Source organism: Calypte anna, chromosome 3 (assembly GCF_003957555.1).
Source record: "Calypte anna isolate BGI_N300 chromosome 3, bCalAnn1_v1.p, whole genome shotgun sequence".
NCBI classification, from domain to species: Eukaryota; Metazoa; Chordata; class Aves; order Apodiformes; family Trochilidae; genus Calypte; species Calypte anna.
Window position 1 is genome coordinate 82193666 of NC_044246.1, and position 23886 is coordinate 82217551.

General features: G+C 38.7%; 1 protein-coding gene across 7 annotated transcripts in view; it reads left to right on the top strand.

Annotated features, from left to right (window-relative positions):
- Positions 1–20356, top strand: part of ORC3 (origin recognition complex subunit 3) — a 35854-nt gene extending 15498 nt beyond the window's left edge. For 4 of the 7 annotated variants that reach the window (XM_030447388.1, XM_030447382.1, XM_030447386.1 and 1 more), the window contains 11 exons: positions 472–605; positions 1073–1136; positions 4088–4204; positions 5083–5162; positions 9198–9331; positions 11717–11802; positions 12272–12369; positions 13314–13455; positions 17518–17634; positions 18651–18730; positions 19783–20356. In XM_030447388.1, the coding sequence (XP_030303248.1) occupies positions 472–605; positions 1073–1136; positions 4088–4204; positions 5083–5162; positions 9198–9331; positions 11717–11802; positions 12272–12369; positions 13314–13455; positions 17518–17634; positions 18651–18730; positions 19783–19888 (1158 nt within the window). In that variant the 3' untranslated portion in view covers positions 19889–20356. The other 3 variants (XM_030447383.1, XM_030447384.1, XM_030447385.1) reach the window with 3 other exon arrangements.
- Positions 20357–23886: the final 3530 nt, after the last annotated feature.

A 23886-nucleotide genomic window follows, 5' to 3' on the forward strand; every position in this document is an offset into this window, starting at 1 on the left:
TTAGTGATAAAGCACATTTGTATTTGCCTGTAGTATGTAGAGATTATCAGTGTATTTTGAAATAAGGATATATCAAAAACTTGCTTTTATACAGAAGTTACTTTTTATATCTTTAAATGTACTCTCTTATTTGTGAGCATTGGAGTTAAATATGTAACTTAATGCTATAATTCACGTAAGTGAATAGAAAATATTTTATAAGCTATAGTTATTGCTGTGTAAGAAGTACTGAATACAGATGGTGCATACCACAAAAAAGGGTAATTGTCTGACTGAATTCAAAACTGAATCATCAGTGTCCTGTAGTATTATAAGGAATAATTAGGAACTGTAATGAATCTTGTTTTAAAAAGAATACCATTACTACCATTTTAACATAGACACTATAGTAATAAGAAAGCATCAAAAGGTAGATATATAGCAAGGAGGATGAATTTCATTAACATCACTGGCTATTGCTCTGTTTTTCAGCTCTGTCTTGTGGAACACTTCTATTCCCAGCCTCTAAGTGTGCTGTGTTGCCAGAAGGAAGACACTAAGAAGAGAGTAAATTCTTTAACACATGAGCAGTGTGAAAATGTTCGAAGACTGCCCTCTTTTAGAAGGTAAAGGGCAAATAAATTTTTGGACAATCTTCTATTTATTCAGTTTTAAAAGGATAAAAGGAATCTGCAAATATCTCCATGAAAAATGTAGATTACTTGTGCACATGTACCTGTTGAAAAAGTAAGTTGATTAGAGGAGGACAGTTCTAAATAATTACAGGAAGCCTTCATCTTCTAGCCTAGAAGAGGTTTTATCATTTGAACCTTTCTTTCTCTCATTCTTAATACAGAAACAAGCTTTTATGACAAATAACCATAAATAACTTCTTGAACTTTTTAAGATGACTTGGAGCATAATCTCTAGGGTTTTGGAGGGGCCTTTCAACTTGCTGGATTTGACTGTCCCTTTTTGAATCTTTCCAAAGAAATCATTATAGCAGCATAATCTTTTTAAATTTGCTAACACCATAATCTTTAATCATACTTTATATTATAATTTTAATGTTCTTGTTTTTTCATGCCACTAGCTACGTGGAAAGTCAGGCATCAGAGAAACAGGTTGCACTGCTGACAGAAGACAACATCCTAAAGGTAAAACTTTATGAATGTCCTTGGAGAGCAAAAGTAACTTTGCCAATATACTAGTTTGTGAAGCATAATAACATACAAGACTAAACCGTATAGTTCTGTATAACATCTTTCATACAGTACATACCATGACTCATGTCCAGTAATGGAGAACTGGGATCAGCAGGTCAGCATTACAAATTTTTAAGGTTGCCAGGTATACCTTTATACAGTGCTTCATAACTTTTTGTTATTGCTACACATTAACTTTTACCTATATCTAGAAATACATAACTGCTTTAGAAGGTTACAAGATTTATTTATGGCCTGATCTTCTAATGCTTAATAAGACTTTTTTTTGAAAATTCAGTGAAGTGTATAAAGAATAAGTAAGTAATCCTGGAGGTTATTTCATAAGCTTTTAATCCTCCATACCCTCTGTGTGGTTTCTGATTGAACTCAGTAGGGCAGTCTGGGTCCTGTGGCACACATTCACACCACCTGTCTTACAGGATTAAAACTTTTATTTATGTTACATGTTTATCACAAGGTTTGTCAAGTCATTAAAGTCAGGCTACTACTATTGATACGTTTAGCAATTCACCCACAAAGATCTGATGGTTATTTTCAGCAGCTGAATCAGTCCCAGTAGAATCATTGCTCAGGGTAAAGGGTTTCTCCTAACTCTTCATCTCAAGTGTAGCAAAGCTGTCAGGCAAAGAGTGCTACTAGAGATAAAGCAATTAATTTATCCTAGCAGAGCCTCATGGTCTGTAAGGACTTCTCAAGTGTGAAGAGCAATGTTAATGGCTGGAAGGGAGGTTGGTAGCAATCATATTTGGAAGTGCAGTACAGTTACAGTAGTTAAGGAGAGACATGATTTGTGCATGGTTTTATGATCCATGGTCTTTAGTGGCAAAAACAGCTTAAGCTACTGTTTGTTCCTTTACTGTTTATTTGTACCTCAGCAGATGTGCCAGCACATCTGCTGGCATGGCTGTGCAATGAATGTAATCAGGAGAAACAACACAATAAAGTAAGCTGACAAAAAAAAAAAGACAAATATGGGAGTTTTTTGAGTTGTTTCTGCAGAGTGATTTCTCCAATGCAGTTCACTCTGCAGGTGCATAAATGCTTCTGCTGAAGGAGGGAAGGAATGGGTTGAGCAGCTGAGATTTCCTTTGTTTAAAGACCATGTAATGTGCTTCTACTTTTAAAGCTGAACACTCATCAACTTAAACTTTGTATTTTTAACATTAGATGTTAAATAATGTACCCTCTTGTCTCAAAACCTCACGTTAAAGTTTGAGAAAGAAGCCGGAGTGCTTGTGCTTATGTGCACTTGTGGAGAAAAGGCCCTACTGCTGCATTAATGTGGTGCTGTTTGTTCTGTATGTAATACTTACCTACCATAGATCATTCCAAAATTTTAAAGTAGAAACACTTCCAAAGTCACTATGATACTGCTTCATGTAAATTTACTGCTCATGTTCAGGACCAGGTAAACTTGCTGTTCAGGCTTGGAACCTAAACCTGCAATACCCTTTGTCAGCTGCAATTTATATTCCATGTTGCTGCCACTTTTTAATAACTATGGAAAGAGTTCCACCTATTTAGAATAATCATTTTTAAAAGCAATTTTACATCTAATTGCTTACAGCTTGGTGTACAAGTTCCCATTGCAAATTTAATTTCAAATTACATAAGTGTGATGATCTGTGTTTATGGAAATACCATTGCGTAGTGTTCTGATAATGTTTTCAAACTTTTCAAAACTGAATATGCATTTTCCACTTTGTTATCTGGCAAAATACATAGTCCTATTTCATTGTGATTTATGTATACAAACTACATCACCACAGAGGTGGGAAACAAGATGAGGGAAACACAGATGCTATAATGCTCTGGATTGGAGGTAATGAAGTTGATGTGGCAGCATTAAAAATAACTTATTTTCTTCTCTCAGCTTTTCTTGTGGTGAGGATAATTTATTTTTTTAATGATCCTGCCTAGAATTAAAATACAGACTTGTGACTGTCTACCCTAAAATCTTGAAAGTCATTTAAATAATTGTTATTTCAGTAATCCTTCAGTTTAGTAGATAAAAAGCCTATGGGGAGAAATGTCTTTAATGTTTTAAATCACCTCAAACCTTTTTAACACTGGAAAGCTCTCTGCAACACTAAGTGGCTTTGTTATTTTCAGTCTTTGCATTATTATACTTAACCTTTCTGTGTGTCAGTGCTTCCTAATATTGCCTACAGATAGGATTTTGCTTTTTATTTAACATGCTGTATTTCAGTTTAACTTTTGTGGTTTGTTTTACTTTTCTCTTTCTGTTTGGAATAGTTTGCTCAGAGTTGAGCAAAATAGCAGTAAAATATGTCGAGAATCACAAACTTAAATGCAACTTAATACAGCTATCAGAAATTTTTGGATGTGGTTTTCCAGAAGTGTTACATAGACTTCCATGGGGGACAAGTGCTAATATGATGCCATCCAGTAAATTCAGTAGCAGCAGCTAATAATTTCTTTTTTCTAATACATGATTATTTTTTTTCTTTTTTTTTCTTTTTTTTTTTTTTTGGCAATTTTGAATCTGTGAATATAAGAGCCCAAAGGAGAAACAACTGCATATTTCTTTATTTCCTGTGAACTGGTCTTTTTACATATACCTAAAAAACAGCAGACACCCATGATACAGGAAGTAACTTTTGAAATGCATTTCTAATATAAAAATGAAATAATAAGGATTTCAGTAAAAGTAGCTAAATAATTTCTCCTTGTCTCTTAAAGGTGTAGTGCATAGTCTGGTTTTTCTGAGATAACATATGTAATCTATAGGCTAAATAGACTGGTGATTTAAATCATAGCACACTGCAATGTCAAAGCTTCGGAGTAATTTTAAATACTCTAAGAGTTTTAAATAAATGGATGTCCCAATGACTTATAAAACAATTATTCTGTAACTGTAGGGAATAATACAGAAGTTGCTGGAGGACCTGAATGTTTACCATCAAAATTATCTTCCAGTTCTGAGATGTCTCCATGTTTTCACATCTTCTCTTCCAAAGTACCCCTTGGGCAAGCAGGTGATGTACTGTTATTCCATTTTTCCATTTTAGTGAAACATGGGGTGTTTTTTTGTTTCAAAGTATGGCATCTGGTTAATATTTATTCTTTTTGGGTTTCTACTATTTTGCTACTTTGCTCCTTACTTGCTAAAATGGAGATAGATGCTTTCTTCTTATGGGCAGAGGGCAACTGCCTGTGGTTCCTTTAATGGCACAGATGATTCCTTGTCAGTCAGTGGGAAGGAGTTTTGAGGAGGAGGCAGATGCACAGATCAGCAAAAAAATCCACACATTGACTTTGCTACATCTGGGGTTATCTGCATGCATTGCAGACAGTGTGTACTCTTCTATCACACTTTAGCTCATTAATCAAATTCAGATGAAGAGGCTGAGTTTTAACAGCTGTCTGTACAGAATAAAAGGAAAGTAAGGGAAGAATGGTAATTGCTCTTAGCAGCCATATTACTCTAATGTCATTAAATCCACCTTCTCATTCTAAACAATTTCTTCTTCCACTGGAGGAGCAATATATTCTATGCATATGCACTTTTCTGTTGGTTCTTGATGTGTTTTCCACAGTTATTAGAATATGTTCCTAACCACAAAATCAACATGAAAACTCCCAGTATTTTAGCTGGAGCATTTGATTGGAGTTCCTCTCTGTCCTATGCAGTTATGTTCCTCTGAACATTAGTTGTTTGAAACCTATTGCAGAGCAACACCCTAGACTCCAGCAACACTATGAGCTCAGTTCTGGAAGATAACTAAACACTCTCATTTCTTCTGCAATCATTCTGCATCTCTGAACAAGTGTGTTACTTTAAAAAGCTTGTTTTAAGAGTTCACATTTCTATGTTTGTAAACATTTTCTCCTCTCTTCACCTTCCTCCTAACAGATCAGGGAGCTGCACTGTGCATGTTTGGAAAACAAAGTGTGGGAGACAAAAGAGTATGAATCATCTCTTCAGTTAGCAAGGTGATTTTTTTTTTTCTTTTCCATTTTGTTTTAATACCATTGCACACATGGAGACTATCAGTCATCTGTTATTCTGGAACTTTAAGCTGAAGATATTACCCGATCACAACCAGGTGGGAGGTTGTTTGCAAGTATGATTGACTGCTGTTTTCATGATGTTTTTCTGCTCTTTTCCATGAAACTAAACCAGGCTCTAATATCTCTTGTGCCCCAAGTAACTATGTTGGAACCACTGAGGTTGCTGTGTGTGAGTGAGAACATCAGTTAGGCTTTGTCTTTCAAAGTATGATTGTGTTAGATATTATCAACCAAATTATTAGTTTTAGTTGGCCTAATTTTTCATCTATTGTGAAAACTGGAATCTGTTCCAAAGCATAGCTAAGGCCTTTCTTTGCCTTTCTGGGTTTTGGGTTGGGTTTTTTTTTGTTGTTTGCTGCTTTCCCCCTGACTCCATTGTCTGGCAGTTTCTACAGACACTGAGTTAGTTTTTTGACTGAGTTGTTTTTTTGTGTTACTGTGATCTTAGCACTTTAAGGAGAACCTACACTTGTGTTGTCTGTCAGTATCTAAAATGGAAAAGTCATCTAAGCCAATTCTCTTATAGAAAACCCTTCTGTTTCAATGCTGCACCTACAGACTTTACACTTTTTATAGTGGCAAGTGGCTGTTTCTTGATAGCTGCATCCATTCAGCTAATACATTGCTTCTGTCTGACTTGGGGCTGGTACAACACTTAACAGCTGCTTCAAGAGCCTCTGAGCCTGTGAGGTTTGATGTGTCTGACAGTAAAACTGAATGTAAAGTAAAACCTGTCTTTTGGTGGGTGGAGGATAACTTTCTGGACTCATGTATACAAGGAAACAAGCTCTTTGCCATACTGAGTGGTTCTCAGGCACTGCCACTGTGCCTTGTTCTTTACACTTACCCTTTAGAAAGACCTACATACTTGATTTGTTATTTCTCATCTTTCCTTCTTAATCCTTCACTGACTCTCCTGAATCTTGACAGCACTCAATCAGTTTTTGCCCACAATACGTAATTTTGCTTTCCTGTACTGTGTGTTCTCCAATTTTCAGTCTCTTGCCATTTTTCCTCTCCTTTTCTCCTATGTTTGATTTGCTTTCTTCTTTACTGTGTCAAAGTTGATGCTGCCATCACAGTCTGGATTCTGGCTTACTCCTCCTTTGTGACTATCTCTTAATCTCCCTCCTGATTTTCCTGTGGTTCTTGCTCTCGCTGTGAGAGAAATACAGTTATTGTGGTCATTCATTTAATGGATGATTCTTATTTTTAATTTTTAAATTCTGGAATTGTATTATTTTTTAACAGAACTCTTTATACATGATTCATTCAAATACTTGAGATTTTAGGAATGATAATTTTTCAGCTTTTAATTTTTACATTAACTCCCTTTTCAACTTTACACACTTCCTCTTGTCTCTGCTTTTTCTGCATAGTCTTACCTGTCCTCTAGAAGAAAATTATAAAGTGTTATCTTTTCCCTTCCACTCACACTTTTTCCCCCTTTTGCCCAGGTATGGAAGTTAGTCACTATTCCTTAATTTCTCTGCCTTCCCAGGGACCACATTACCTGTTGATATCTTTAGGTTCACCCTTTTCCATCTCTTTTTTTTCAGTGTTATTCTGCTGTCCATCTTTGTTCCTTGTATTTAGAAAGAAAAAGCAAAGAAGCTTTTGATCAGTGTCTTTCTCCAGTTGTACTGAAGTCTAAATTTACCCTGCATAAATTATGTTTGGATGTGGGGTTTTTGGTTATTGTGTTAGTTGCTTCTTTCTGTACCTCAGCCTTTCCTTCAACTGGTTTTTATCACTCCTGCTATCCCCAGAGGTGGTGTTTCAGGTGATCTAACTTAAGCAATCTAGACAATAGCTATTTTACTTCAATAGAGTAGGGTCTAAAAAACATCATGGGGAGAGAGAGGGAGTATGTGTGAGTTTTAGTTCACTTTGGATTAATCCAGTCAGAAGAGAGATAAGATTATGAGATGTGGGAGTGTCTTGGTTAGTTGTGGAGAGCTAAATGGCTGGGACATCTGGCCAAGCTTTCGGGAGGAAAAACTTTGAAGATTGTCTGAACTATTGTCTTCTGTCTAGAGACTGTACTCTGTTTCCTCCTGCTAATCACTGATGTCACTCACCACATACTGCTTATCACAGTCCTGCCCTTCCAGGACTGCTCTCATTTTGTTGTTGACCAATCTCTGTTATCACATCTTCAGATCACTCCCTACTTCAGCATTCAGGAGTTTCTATAGACTTCATCTCTAGCTTCCTTCTTTCTCTTTCATAACTTGCCTCTGAGTAGTCAGATTTATTTACTGTCTTTGGATGATCTGAGATCTTCCTTTCTGCTTTAAGCCTGTCTCCTATGTGATTTAAAATGTTAACCTCACTCTCTGATAACCTGTCATACCTTGCAGTGATCTTAAGCCCAAAGGGTTGAAAAGGATCCTTTACTGCTTCCTGGTATGTGGTAAACATCCTCTTGCCTGTTCTTTGGGACCTGTAATCCCATTGTTGTAAAAAACAAGTTTTTCTAGAAATAGCAGCTTCTTTTTGGATAATATTAGTAAAAGAAATTTGTTCTTTCCCATTGACAGATGTCCAGATGTGATTATCCTCTTTTCATCTTAGGTGTTTAATTATTGCAGTGTTTTGTCTGGCCTGGAAGAAAGCTATCTTGTTTACCCTCTGTATTTTACAAGATGGTTTCAAAATGTTTGCTAGCCTTTGGTGTTGTCAAGGTCATCTTTTCTGTTGTTAACTCTGGGTGCCTTTCTGTACAAAACAAGTGTATCTGAAGACAACACCTGGCTTACAAAAACCTGAATGGGATAAACTGAAGTTTCAAATTCAAGCCTTCACAAGCGTCCACTGCCAGTTAGAAACTAGAGCTCAAATTGCAATTGAGCTGCCAGGTATGCATAAAGCTTCCCCAGCCTCTTCTGAATTCTTCCTTTAAATTTCTCTTAGTCAGTGTTTAGGGAGCTGGCACACAGGTCACCATTTCATTCTTTTGTCATCCTCCCTTTTGTGGGTAGCTGTGTTTTTTCTGCCTTCTAAAATCCTTCAACTATCAGCACCTTTGGTTTGTGATTTTTGTTTTTGCAACTTTGTTCTGTGCAAGACAAAGCAAAAACACAAGAATAGGCTGGGAAGGGCTCTTAGTAACAGCAGCTGCTGTTACAATTGTGTGCTTGTTCAGAAGCAGAGTGTTTAGCAATGGGAACCTCCGGCACTGCAGGAAAAAAGTTACATGGATGTGTAATCAAGCCAGTAGCTTGATGCAATGACTGTAGTTCTGGATTTCATTTAAGGGTATTTGCAAGGACTTGCTTTGGTATCTTTTAAATGAAGATTTTGAGACCGAGAAGGGTTTGATGACATTTGTAAAATTTCCTAATACATAATTAAAAGTAAGTAAATGTTAGGCTGGAGGTTGCTCAAGATGATCTCAAGAGGTCCCTTCCAGCCAAATGATTCCAAGATTCTAGTGGTGGCTAGACTTACAGCAATTAAATACAGAAAACAGCAATTTGGGTTTTGTTTGAGCATCATTTTGAGCATCATTCTGAATCACAGCGTAGTGGATTTTGTGGATGTGTGAATATATACTTGTCTTTTTTAGTTTTTTTTTTTTAGTTTTTTTACCATTTCGCTTACTGTTCTTGGGAGTGAGTTATGAACTCTGCAATCTGTTAAACCATGACACTCAGTTCCAAAAATTATAACTCTGTATCCAGTTACTGGTGTTAGGTAATGTATCAGAAAAGCTTTCATTGTCAGTTTTGCAGGAAAATGTGAGGTTCATCTATCCAGTGGATCAATGACAGCAAGGAAAAAAAATAATTGGATTTACTGCAAGACTGAATGCTTAAAGTATTGGCAATTTTCTCTTTCAAAGTGGTTTTTTTTCTAATTATTTGTAAACTTTTTTTTTTCTTTCAACTGAGAACATTGAAAGCTGTTTCATCATTCTCTGTTTCAACTTCAGCCAACAATTGTGTTTTTTAGGATGTTGAATAAGTCTGATTTGGTAACCATGCTTCAACAATGTGTGGAAATTTTTGTGTCATCTTCTGGAAAGGAGTTTGATAAGACTGTAGAGAAGTTGAAGGAGTTCTTGACCCAGTTTCAGAAACTAGAAGGTGGGTGTGTACCATCATAAATTCCATTGCAGGTTATATGAAAGCTGTTCTATAATCTGACCAATGTGTATGATTTTCCCTGGTGATATCCTGCCATTGTATCAAACAGTCAGTTTTTTCAGGATTGCATTTTCAAATACATGCACTAAATTAGGAGACGTTTATATTCATTATTAGTACATGGTTCATGCTTTTTATAATACAGAAGAGTGATGTAAGATAAGAAATTGGACAGATTAGCAAACATTACTCACTAAATCTGTCATACGTGTATTTTATAAGCATTTTACCAGATGTTGCAATCATTAAAAACATTTAACAAATACAAAGAGATATTGAAAGATAAGCAAGCTTCCTTATGACATGCTATTTCAGACAAATGTATATTAAGTTATTTCACCTGCACCTTCAGCTGAATTCCCATAAAAGGTAAGACACCAAGGTCTATTTGTTAGGGCTCTGCTGACATGCTGTGACTTCTCAGGACTGTGTGATGGAGTGTTGATATCAGAGGGAGTATTTGCAAGTTTAGTAAGGCAAAGGAGTAGGAGCAACTGTCTGTCTTTCAGAGGCAGGGTAACAGAAATGGCCTTCTTCCTCCTGAAATAGGAATATGAAATATTCCAGCATTCTTCCAGAATGTAAATTTCATTGCTTCCCCTAAATTATGGAGAAGTGCTCCCCAATGATTCCCTTTTGAAGATGAAGTGGTTATCATCTGGTCTGTTTTAGGCTTGTTAAATGAAGTTCATTATCATTGTGGTTGTTACCCAGCATGTGGACAAGTAGGCAATAAGTCACCAAATGCAGTCTAATATTAATTGAAGTAGTTGTGTAATGCTCTAGGGTTTACTGAGGCTTGTTTAGAAGAATTGGCTCTTGAATGTACTGTGTATTTTTTAACAGATGCAGTAATAGCAGGGTTGTCATACAGGAAATAGGTGACCACTTGTAAAAAGCTGCATATGTCACTGAAGGTACCAGCACTGAAGAATCTGGGAAACCTAAAGGTTCACCTATTTTGGAGAAAAAAGAATTCAAGCAAAAGGCTTTTTAAGTAGTTGGATTTTTACCTTGAGTGAATTAAAGAGAAAGAACAACTCTGGCAATTCAAGGACATGCAGAATTATAAAACACAAAAGACAATATTTATTTTCACTTAGAATTTGAAGATGTTTTTAAAGCAGGTCTGATGACCCCATGAAAGATCTTAGTTTGTTCTCAAAGCAGATTTAAGCTGTAATGAAAGTGAGAAGAGGAACTTAAGACAAACTTTACACAAATAGGTTGCTGTCACTTAGGTGACTTCTTCCTGTACATTTCTGTGATTGTGTTGATCTTTTCTGAAGTCTGCCAAAAATGTTATGTACCCAAATCTCCTACAGAGCCCTTAGAGTGAAAATACAGTCGAAACATTTTGCTTTTTATTTATTTTTTAACAAAGTCCATTTTCCCCACTGCCTAACGAGCTGGAAAACTGAAAAACATGAAGCTTGTTCCGTCTGTTTTGAGCTGAAGGGTCTGATTAAAAAAAACCCAAAACTCAAAAGATACTGGTTTAGTATTAGTTAGTGGAGAGAGGAAGTTGTCTGCTTTGAAATCTTCATCACAAATACCAACTCATTCTGTGTAGGTCACTAAAAAGCTTTTATATATCAAGGTTTTCACTGCTGATTGGACCTTTACCTGTGATCTGTAGGTGGAATCTCCATTTTATTGCCATCTTCTTAAGTAAGGCAAGAAAACAAGTTACCTTTTGATTTTGATTATCATTTATTCTGGCATTGATTGTACCTTGGAAATTTTTGCTTCTTTTGTCTTTACCTTAAAATTACTGATTATTGGTGCAATTGATCAACAAACTACATGGCTATGAAAACAGAATTCTGTTATAAAATATGAGAATAAAACTGGGCAATGAAATACCTTTGCTTTTGGTTTACTGCTCTGGTTGCAATTTCTGGGTTGAGTAGGGGAAACTAATTTCTTCCTTAACCTTTTTTTTTGTCCATGAGAAGGAAATAACATGCAGTGTGTGGCTTTTTGAACACTCTTAAAGCATCAGCAGTTTCTGGTACTATTCTGTCCAATTTATAGATGTCAGGAGGATGACCTAGGATGACAGAAGCAGAATTCAAGTGATGTGCAAGACTCATGGTGGATTTTTGCTTGGGGCTGCATTGCCTTGCGTCCTTTATTGCTGTTGATTAAGCTGCACCGCAAACTCCTTTTTTAACAGTTTTTTTTTTTTTACAAGGTGTAAGACTGAAAAGCTGCCTGTGTTTGGGTCTGTGTCAGCAAATACATCTCAGATTGCCAGGGTTAAGGGGTTTATATAAACCGGGAAAAGTTTACCCCACGTATCAAACATCAGTTTTGTTCTAGTAGAAGAAGCTTTCCAAGAACGAGATGTGTCGGTATCGCCACAAAAGGAGCTCCAGAAGAAGACAGACCTTTATCATCTTCAGAAGGTGAGCCCTGTTGTAGGCTTTACTGACTAGTTCCTTAACTGAATTTTCCAGGATGTAATTGACTATGGTTTTTTTCTTCCTTGTTGGAGCTCTGAGAAAGGGTTGTGTATAAATAATTCTTAAAAATCAAGTAACAAGTAGCAACTATGTATGTCAGGCCCACCTGAGGCACAGAACATTATAGAAAAGACCTTTCAAAAGCCAGGATTTTAAAATAAAAATGAGTGATCTTCTTAACAAACTTGTAAATTACATTCTGGCTAATACATATTTCTTTGACTTTCCCAAACCCCTGTGAGTGTGAGAACTGCATATGCTGTCTCAAAAAAGAATAACTGCATGATCACACTTTCAAATGTCTTCAGTAAAGACATGACAGCAAAAATGATACATGTTAAGCATATAGACTGTGTTCTCCAGAGAACAACTACCTCCCGTGTAGTTTTATGCACCACTTTTTTTTTTTAAGACTTTGTTGGAGTTGAAGGACTCAAGGCGGTCCAAGAAACTGACCAAGTTTGAAATGCTTCGTTTTGAAGTTGTTGACTATATAGACAGCCTTGTAAGGTGAGCTTTCTTGTTTTATGTTCCTGCCTTAGTTTGCACCTTAAGTTGCAACATAAATTTTGTTAACATGTTAATCTTGTCAAAATGATATCTTATTTCCTGTGGTATGAAGCACACTTATTTTTTCCTTTCCTATTCTTGCTTTAATAAGGGCTCTAAAAATAATATTTAAAAAACCCAGACAAACACACAAAAAACCCCCCTCTTTTCCATAGACTAGTGGAAGTAATTGGCACATGAACAGGCCAACCTATTTTGGCTGCAGAAAAAAGCTGAGAGGATTGGGTGTGTGTGGCAAAGTAAAGTCAAGATTTTTCACCTTAATCTTAGCTGATCTGTTCTACTTACGAAACTACATAGATGTCATGGGTGATATCCTACCTATTTTGGGAGCTGTTTTGGTGAGCAAGGCATAGCAAATAGGGTTTTGGAGGCAACTTTGTTGCAGAAAATGTGAAAGGCTTGGGGTGGGGTAAGAGATGAAAGCAGTTGTTAATTATACAGCCTTGGGGGGAAGGGGGAGGCAGAGACGCTGACAGAAATGTGACTGTGCCAAGAAAAAAAGCTTCAAATATGAAGGCAAAGATGAGCAGACACTCGTCAGGAAGTCTCAACATGGATCAGCAAGATCTGTGGAGCAGAGTACATGACTGGTGTTTGCATCTCAGCTGCTGCCCTTATTACTGAATTTGTAAGTGGTCCAGATGGAGTTCTACACAAAACCCATTAGTTGTAGGCTTGATAATAACTGACTTCCCTGCTTGAAAGTTAATTTCAGTGCTGTTCATCTTTTTTTTTTTTTTTTTTTTTTTTCAGAGATCTGTCAGTAATAGTTGGGAAACAATACATTCTTGCAGTCTCTGACTGCAGGAGGCTTTGTTGTTTCCCTGAAGGCAGAACTTGTATCTCCCCTCCTTCCCCAATACTTCCTGTTGCTTTTTCAGGAATTACCTCATTCCTGCCCACCACAAGACTCTGCATGAGATAGTGTATTTCAACAGAGCAAGTGTTCTCCGTGAGCACTTGAATGCTGCCCCAAGGACTGCACTTCACACAGCCTTGAATAACCCATACTCCTACCTGAAGGTAAGGAACAAGCAAGTTGTTTGTGGAGCTGGAGTACTTTCTGAAAGCTACACAGGAGGAGGATGTGTAAGGCTCAGTTTTGCTGTTTCATGAAGCTTGGCACACATTCAGCTGTTTTGCAGGGAACCATCAAGTTAGTGTTGATAAGCAATCGAGGGCTTTGCAGAGAGCTAGGGAATCTGTCTGGCTGAAATAAGGCAGCTAATTATGGAAAGAATTTTATATCAGGAATCCATTTTCCCCAGCCAGTTTGAGTCATGATCTTTTTCTTCTGTAGATGTAGGAGAAAAGTAATTCAGTCCTCCATTACAGATGGATTGACTGTCTGTGGGGAAAAATCTCTGGCTCTGTCCAGAGATATTCTTTACAGGGCTGGTGCTTAGTCCTCAATGTGTAAACTTGCTGTAAGGTGAAGGCTCTGTTTAGGCAGATTGATGACACTAACAGTAGCTTAAATACTAAAATAAATGTAAAAATAAAAGCAAAGGACTCCTTCAAATACGTGTATCTGTGGTGTATTGACATCCTATCTTTTCCATCTGCAAAAAAAAGATTGTTATTGATTCTGTTAGTTAACCCTGCTCTTTTCTAGAGAAGAAAAACATCCCCTTTCCCACTTCTTTCATAAATCAAAATCACAGGGTGACCCAAAGAAAGGAATAGAGTGGGATTTGGAAAAGGAGTGAACACACATTTCTTCTTGTCCTTGTTTACAGATGCTACTTGGGAATTATCCCTGTACCCAAAAACTTTCCCTAAAAACATTATTACGTTTTTGAAGAAAACTGAGTGATTATTACTTCAGTCAAAGCCAACACTTGTCAGGAACCACACTTGATAAAGATCAGTCTGAAATCTACAGTCTGATTTGTACTGGGTTTTTTGGCACTGTGCCTCTATTTCTATGGAGGTTGTCAGTTTTGCTATGTGCAGGAGTTATTTCTAATAAATACCACTTAAAGAGCTTATTTGTGCTAGTAGCTAGTAAGTGGCTACCATTAAGGAGACCAAATGTGAACCTCAGTAATTTATATTTTTAGAAAACCTGTAAAAATAAAAATACAGATTAGGAGAGCTAGCAAAATTTAGCTGCTGGTGTGTTTAATAAGTATTCTTTTTGAGCTGACAGGATTTAGAGCCCTCTGTCATTTTGCCCTTTGTTTTTTTGCATACTTTAATATATTTCCAGTGTTTTCTGAGTAGATTGTGAAGGCTTGACATAGTTTCCAACAGAAGCAATATTGGCTGAATACCTTTATTAGCATTCTAATCCATGTGAATAAAATTTTTTTGTTTGTTTGTTTGTTTAATTGTATCCATGGCTTTTACTTTCCTGGGCCATGACCAGAGCAAAGTTCTCTAGAGCTGTTCCTTCCAGCAGGCTGGGGCACAAAAGGATCTGCTTCAGTGGAGTATCAGCAAATGATTAATATGTGATGCATTTCTTACAGGAATCTAGTCCATTTATTTATTTAGCAACGTGTCAACCAAGGATCATACTTATCCTGAAAAACAAAAAACCAAACCAAACCAAAAGCAAAAAACCAAAACCCCAACAACCCATCTAATTCTGCTTTCACTGATCTCTTGAAAGATCAACAAGTTTTAACTTGGAAGGCACTTCTTAGTATTATATCAGCACAAAGAAATCTGATCTTTGCTCTTCTGGGGCTTAGATGGTGCAGGGTGATTTTTCACACTGATCTCAAGGAAGGAGCCCTGTTACCTATGGAGGTACTTTGATCACCATGAAATGAAAATCCTCATGTTCAATTAAGGTCCTGTATCTGAGAAAAGGGGATTGCAGCATTTGGCTCTTGGGAAAGACAGTAACATAGATTCCAGAGCAAGACAGGAATCTGTCTTCTGCCCAGCCTCAGGGGGCAGGGTCAGGCAAGAGAAACCCCTCACCCCTCACAGTGTTCTGGGTTGTTCCCACTCCCATACTGTGAAGCAGCAGCTCTGTGCTCTGTAGGTGGTTTCACATCTGGCTGCCAGTTCTGGGGCAGCTTCCTGCTTGTTGGTTTGGTTATTTCCTCTCTGGGACAAGGAGTGTGCTGCTGTCTCAGGAAGCTGAGACCCTGCACACAGCTGCAGCTCCCTCCTGATATTCTGTGAAGATTTGGCCTACTTACCACAAGTGAGGCTGAATCCTTTCAGGTGCTGACAAAGATCCCCGCAGTGCCAATCAGTAGTATTTTTCCTAGATCATTCTCAGCACTTCCATGTGTTCCAGCTCTAGATAATTTCTACAGATGAACCTCTTTGCATCCTCACTTGGTTGTGGTAACTGTTCTGACCTTTAAGATGAGAAAATCAATGCAAAGTGTGCAGCAATGCCAGAGTTGGCACATGGGTGTAGGAACCTCTCGGAGTTAGAAGTAGTAGAGGGGGTGGAAAGAGAGAGGATTATCCCTCTGGGCAGTGGTGGGCCACTGGATCAGCCAGGAGGTGTAACTTCACCTGTGCCAATTAGAAACAGCAGTATTTGAAATTACTGTGGTACCCTGCTGAGTTATAATGTGGTAAATTATTGTCTGGATTGTAGCATTTTGAGGGTTTAGCCATATTATTCTGAATTTATTTTGAGACCACCTGGACTGAGCTGATGGATATTAACCTGATGTCTGCAGCTTTTGTGTTCCTTGTACAGAATAAACAAACTTGAAAATTGTTAGGCTTTCTGGAGAGTGTGAAATGTCTCATAAATGCTGGAGTCCAAACTGAATGTGAGTCACACAAATTGCAGGGATTGAGGTCTATGACAGGTAGGCTGGAGATTCTTGAGCAAAGTTACATATTCTTTGCCCAACTGTCTTGAGAAGCATTTATTTATGAAGGTATCCTTGCTAGGGCTTATATAGACCTCCCAAAAGTAACCTTTTATTAGTATATAACAGTATTATTGAAAAAAATTCTGCAGACTGAAAGGAACAGTCAGTGGTTGTTCTCATGTTAAGAGAGCTGGCTTCTTACATTGAATGAAACTGAAAACTGGAAAAAAAAAATCACAAACTGTATGAGAAGTTGTATGTAGCAAGACAAACCTCTTTTAGGGTACGGCGCTTCAAGGTCCAACCAGGTGTTCCAGCAGAGACTCACAAGTAGTGCTCCGAGCCTATAGCCCTCAGGGCTGACTAGCCTGGATCAGTGCTGTTGCTCTGAGAGCAACTGACCTCTCTGCAGGCTTGCTCAGGACTGAGCTGAGCCTGTGAGTTTGAGCCTCACCTTTTATTGGCCTCCTAATCCTGCTCATGCTCAGTGGAGGCCCACCCTAATTGGGCACAGGTGGGCTTAACACAAGCTCATGCCCACTACCTGGCAATTAGTGGCACCTGGTTGCCTTGTTACACTACAGTTGTAAATTTCTGCAGCTTTACAGAAACTTTTTGCTTCTGGTTCAAGTGGCTTTTTTACTTAGGCAAATGATTGAGCACTGATGACCTGAATTTTCTGACATATAGAATGGTTTGTGAGAAATCAGGCTTTTGCCTTTATAGTTGTCTAAGTTTAATGCCAGAGGAAAATGATTCAAAGATAAAACTTGGAGTTGAGAGAAGCAATCTTGCTTTTTAGGGCATCTGACAGATCTGTACTAAGACTTCCTCCTTCCTTTCAGTGGTGGTGGGGGAGCAGAGCAGGGACACTTTTTTGCATTTGCTATGTAGTAGTCTGAGGCAATTCATGGCTGGTGTCTCTTCCTGAATGTGTAGAACAGAAAGAATATTTCTCTCTTACATGCAAATTGAAATAGCAAAAGAATTGGGGAAAAGCCTAATCAGATAATCACTCACTAGGGTACAGACTACATAAATGAACAAAGTTGTGGAAGGAACACCAGGAGTGAAGTGGCTTAATGTTTTGTTGTTGTTGTTTTGTTTGTTTGTTTTTAATGCTACATTTTATTTATTTTTCATTTGGAAAAACATAAAACCAGAAAGCATTTAGTTAAAATCCCTACTATGTGAATTTCCTGAAATAATCTTGCATCTAGCCCTGGAGATTGTTCTAGAGTAAAAACGGATCAAAGTTACTCATTTCATTTTTCTTTTTTTTTATCAGAATCAGGCTTTGAAAAGTGAAGGAGGAAGCATTTCCAACAAAGCCCCTGACATATGCATAGTGTATAAGCTTCATTTGGAATGTGGCAGACTGATCAATCTCGTTGATTGGTTAGAGGTAAGTGACAATGCACACAGTGCCTTTACCTGCTTTCAGTGGTCCAATTTATGTTTATGCTGCATGCCTCCTTTTCTTTAGTGAGCCTTTTGACAGCTTAATCACTGCTTACCTCAGTCACTCCTGTACAATAACACACAGTAACTCAGCCCATGGAATCTTCCTCTGACTATTCTGAATTATTTATTTCCAGCATTATTCCTCTGCAGTGGAAATCTTTTGCTCACAGATCAGATTTTATGCTTCACAAAGTTACCTTTTTTTTCCCTCCTTTTGTTTTTAAGTATTTCACTTTTTTTCCCCTATTTTTGCTGCAGCTTGGCAAGTGTGGGGCTACTGGACAGAATGCCTGTGCTCGGGGAGAGCAAAGGTCCTTCTAGCCTCACATCCTGTCTCATGGTGTCCAAAAAACAGAGTATAACAAGAGAACACACAGTATGATAAAACAAACATGTTTTAGCTCTGAAGTTTCCTAAACTGGAATGGTTTCTCTGTTTCATAGGCCTGCCTGAATTACATTACCAGTATAACTTTTAGCAACCACAGCATTTTCTGGCAAGGAATTCTGTAGCTTAACTCAGGCGGTGCAGAGGACTTCTTGTACTTCTGCTGGCTTGATTGATTATAGGAAATAAAAGTGGACAGAAGATTCCTACTCAGCCTCTTGCTGTCCCAAAATTTTATGGTTTTCTTCACAGCCAAATTATCTTCTTCATTTTTCCAGAACGTTGAGGCAGACTTGCTTTGAAAATGTTTTTCAGTTCTGTATTTTCTTGAGAATGAGTCAGGCACCAGAACTGTACTGAGCATCTGAGTTCAGAGTGACATCTTTCCTCCTTTGTTCCTGCCATAATATGTAACCTTGCTTGCTGTTCTGATTGCAGTTGAGCTGACTTTTCTGTGGAGTTACCATTTAGACATCTCATTCCTCCTGACTGATAGCCAGCAGCTCAGAGCTCCTTATTTTATATGTCTCTCTGTGATGTGTTAAATCTGTGCTGCTTTTCCATTTCTAGGCTTTCTCAACTGTGGTGATGTCAGTGGAGGGACAAAATGCAGATGCAGCTTCCTCAGACCAGGTGGATGATACTATCCAGTATCCTTTCATATTTATCTCAAGTCTGACATTCAGATGCTTACAGGATTAACAAGACAGGATTTTAAAAATGCAGCTTCATGTGCACTGATAAGTAATTCCAGAAAATTAAGAGGACTGATTTAAACAGCTTTAATGTACTGAAAATGGCACAGAAGTAGATTGGCTAAAATAATTGGGCTGGGGGGGAGAAGGTAAGAGAGCAGCTTTCATGTCCATTGGAGCTGTTTGGGTTTGTAACAGAACCATCAGTCCATAGAGCAATTTGAAGCTATTCTACTTAGTGACATAATCTGAGAGTTGGGATAGCAGCAGCATAGGAAGAGAGCATTACAAGATGGAAGCATTAGCAGAGGAAATGCTTACAAAGGTACTGTCTCTGTAGAGCACCTTGGAGTTGAGAATTTTAGTTCCCACAAAACATGCATTCTGCTTTGTCCTTATTCTTCGGTGAGGGATACAAAATACTTCAAGGATGAGCATTAACACAAAAACCCATGGCTGCAAAGGTAGTGCTCCCACAGAGAAGAGGTGGAGAATATTTATATGCTCTTAATGCTACACCTCAGCTTTCTTTTCCTTTTTCATAAGCTCGACAGGTAATTAACACAACTAAATTCTCTGAACTCAAGGAGAGCTGTGGTGTATTGGGAATGCAGGAAGAAAGTTACAGTGATTAGAGAGTAAAGAAAAGGTAATGCTGTTTTATGAAACCTTAAAAAGTGCTCTCTCATTTTCTTGCCAAAGAGGGCATACAGAAGCATAAATTCTTTTTCTGAGACTGCAAAATTAGTATCTTTGTAGGCTTTAAGCTTCTAGCAGTGGGGAAAGGAACTGTTCTTTAATTTCCACATTGTATGCACGTAGGAAATATTAAAAAAAAAAAAAATAGATGGAAGATTTGTGCTTCTGTAGGTAAATCATGCTCTGTCCTTATTTCCAACAGCTGCAGTTTGCAACATGTTTTGTGTCATTTTCCCCTCCTGGAGAGAACACTGTCTCCATCAGTGTGTCATGGAAGCATAATCCATTTCCTTAACTGGCATGTTCAGTGCTCGTTTCATTCGAGCTGTGTCTGAACTGGAACTCTTAGGCTTCATAAAGTCCAGCAAGCAGAAAACTGACCACGTGGCAAGGCTGACATGGGGAGGCTGTTAATGCGCTACTGGGACCTTAATAAACCTGTTCTCTACTGTTGTGCAATGGCTGTGATCCCACTGAACTCGTCCTCTCTAGCTTTGCACACTGAGTCAAAGTCAATGATGACTGAATGTTGTGAGATACATTCTGAGTGCCTGGATAGACTTGAATAGCAGTGTGGTTTTTTTTTTTAATACTCAGCCTCCCTGTGTAATGTACGGCTCTATTAATGCTCATGTTCCAAATGCTGTATTGTTGTGCCAGTTTTTAATCTTCTTTGATGTGTGATATTTAACTTTACTGACATAATTCAGGCTAACAAACCAAAAGCACAACACTGGCTTCTGCAAGCTCCAGAAGTGATGAAGCAGTATTACTAACTTGCTTGTAAGCTGATAGGATTTGAGTCATCATTATAAAATGCCTTCCCGACCTTTGGAACTACCAATTTAAAAATAAATAAAACCAGTATGCTAAAAAAGACAATAAGCTTCCAAGCTCAGCCTCTGCTGCATGTTCTTCAACCCAAAACTGGTCATAACTCCCTGAAAAACCCTTCATGAGAGGAAATAGGGCTAAGTAACTTTGAAGGTACAAATTTTTCTTCTCTTAGAAAAGCAAAACAAACTGTTTAAATAATTCCCTTTTCTAGGGCAGCTGGTTAGTACTAGCTGGCTTTTGCTGTCAGGGGAACTTGTGTCAGCATAGACTAAACAAGAATATGGCTCTCATGCACAGTAGAAGAAGGCTGTAAAATCCACATCTGAAGCACACACTGTGACTTTTTCTCTTTGCTGAGGATTTGTACTGTACACAAGCAAAGGAAACAGCTGTGTGAAAATAACAACTCTTGACTGAGCCTGCTAAACCACTGCTTATCTAACAGATCTTCAGTCAAAGAACCTTCTCAGTCCCTTGGCCCTGCAGAGTAAGCAAACCCAGGATGCAGTCTCTGCCTGCATGGAGCAACACCTACACCTGAGTACAGGTTCCCTCTGTAGGAACAGGACTGGACCAGCCCATGGCTGCAGCCCAGAGAGCTGCTGTTCTCTGCCTGAAGTCACGGATCAGTGCATGATGGTGTAGCAAAATTCACAAAATAAACTGGTGTTGAAGCACGGGAAACCATGGGCATTGCTGGAATCCCAGTTCCCAAGGAACCTGAGGTTGCATTAAGGAAAACCTACACCTGAATCCAGGTTATCAGAGCAACACAGGTATGTCCTAACCAGCCCAGTCTCTTTCTTTGGCACACAGCAATTACACTGTGTGTCTCAAGGCACTGAGCTTAAGCTTGAGTCAGGCTGAGGTTGGAGAAAAAAATGTGTTTAAGCTGATGTCAGTGTCCCACGTTTTCCAGCCATGGAAAAAGGCTTAGAAATGAAAGGGAAAAAAGCTGTCTTTCCCTCCAGAACACCATGTGTGCCTGCCAAACATTGATAATCTGTCCTGAGGGTTGGGACACGTGCATTGCAGCAGCATGGGTGGAGCCTTCAGGTCAGCCTTATCATCCAGGAAAGAGCTGTGGTTAGAAAAAAGTTTTTAGACTTTGTGCCTCCCAGCCTCCTTAGAAGTTGAATGATTAGTTTGTTGTGACTGTTATCTCCAAATAGGTCCCAGACTTCCTCACTTGTCTGAAGGAGGCTTGCAGACCTCACCTGCCTTTTATTTGAGGCACTTAAGTGGCAGTGCCTGGGTCCAGCTGTCACTGGAATCCAAGTGCTCCCACTTGGGTTGCTCTGGCACTTCAGCTAACTCAAAACAACTGAAAACGATAGCCTGGAGCACTGAAGATTGAATCACCTCCATAAACCAGATCTGTACTAGGACAGGGGGGGAAGTCCTATTACAAGAACATGTTTAACTTACCAGGCTGTTTACCCAGGAATGTATATAGGATAGGTTAGGCTTGTTTTAAATACTCTGGGTAGGTGAGGGCTGGAGTCATGCATTTTCCAATGGCTCTAATTGCAGAGACACAGCAATACTTCCTCCTGTACTTCAGGGAGGGTCTGGTTCTCAGTGTTGCCAGGCAAATTAAAAGGCTGAGGACAAGTTGTTTATCAGCATTTACACTGCCTGAACACACAGCTCGGGAAGCCCTAACAATGAACACTCCAGCAAGAATGTTTAGGACTGCAGTGGAGCAGCTGCCAAAGTTCCTCTCTTCCATGAGGATGTGGGGGCAAACAAATACCACTGTTCTTCTTAGCAATGGAATGGGCTGCCCAGGGAAGTAGTGGATCCTCCCTCTCTGGAGATATTTCATAAGAGACTGGATGTGGCACTCAGTGCCCATGGTCTGGGAACTGCAGCGGTAAGGGGTTGGACCTGATGATCTCTGAGGTCCCTTCCAACCCAGCCAGTTCTGATTCTATGATTCAGAGGCCAATAGGGCACCTCAGCCATCGTGATCTGTAGACATAAGGCTTTCAAGCAGCAGCGAGGGAGGTGAGAAATTTGGGAATGCTGAACAGCCCTCCCCTGTCCTGAACCTCACCTATTTATCTTGCACATACACTTGACAGCAGGGAGCAGCTAAACAGCTGAATGTCTCACTGCTCTGCAAGAGGACAGGGAGCCAAGTGCTGTCTGTGCAGCTGTCCCCTGCCACAGCCCCCCCTCCCCTAACCTCACCAAATGGAGGGGAAGCCCACAATATCCAACTTGCACACCTTTTCAAGGTTAAATATTTGAAAATAAACGAGAAGCAAGCCTCAACAGTGTGTGGCTTTTAATCCCCAAATGTGCAGGTAATATGACATCAAGACAGAAAAATCAAGTTAAATGGCTGTATCTTCCCTTTATAACATAAATTATGAAGTGTCAAGTCACCTATTTGATATTCTGTATATGGTTTCTCAGTATCATATCCACAATTCAGTATCTGGTGCTTCAGACTGTTGGATGTAGAAAGAAAAAAGGTGACTAATGTAGGAAGTAATGTGCAATTTCATTTTCTTCAATAAGGAAGGCAGAAAAGTTCAACAGTTAAAAACACAAACTAAACCAAACTGGTTATAAATTACATTTAGTCTGCCTTTCCTCAGAGGCTGGACTTTGTAGTCAGAGTCCCAGCTACCTGGAAAGAGTTGAGTGGCTAAATTCTGAACAAGCATCAGGAACAGTAGAGACACTACAGCTATGAAAAAGCACCTTAGGCTTTTCCTCCTTTAATGAAATCCTGGTGCTAGCAGTCTACTATAAACACCAGGCTTTCTGTTTGTGGATAATCTGCCTATACAGTATGAATTTTGCACTTGGCTCCTCCCATCATTTCTTTTAATGCTTTTTGTTGTAAATATTCCAAACTCACCCTCAGAAACCTTGGCTGAAATACACAAGAGATTCCAACTGCAAATATATACGATTTTTAAAAATTGTTCTTTTACAACTGTCTGCATAGTAACAAACACATTGTGCAGATGCTCCTCGAAACCTGTCTGCAATGCTCACTGAAAGCAAACAGAAACATAAACAAAAAAATCCCCAAACCAGTAACTAGCTCTGCAACAGTAACTATGTAAATCTTGACCTCTGAACCAGTGGCAATTGTATTCTTCAGTAGCTGCATCTTTCAACATAACTCTTGCCAAAAATCAGACCTGAAACTCCTGTCTGAATAGTTCACTGCTTTTCTCTGCTGTTACAGATGCTGTTCTTTGACACCTCTTTACACTACTGCACTACTGGTTTCAAACACAAACTTGGTATAATTTTCCTTTTATACTTAAGCCTGCAACAGCAGTAAAATACAAGCCCAGTGCCTGTGAAAGCCAAACATCCATCCTTTCATTTTTTCATCTCAGGGAACAGCTTTCAATAAAAAGGTCACAAAAGCATGAACTCTTAATACTTCACCAGCCTTGGGTTTTTTCCCCCTCCCACTGTGGAATCACAGAGGTAAAGTTTTCCAGTCCCCATCTCTGGAATGGAGAGAGAGCTTTTGTAAGATAGTTTCTAACCAGAATCTCCTAATGATCTTGCTTTTCAGGAGTACACAGACAGATCTCAAG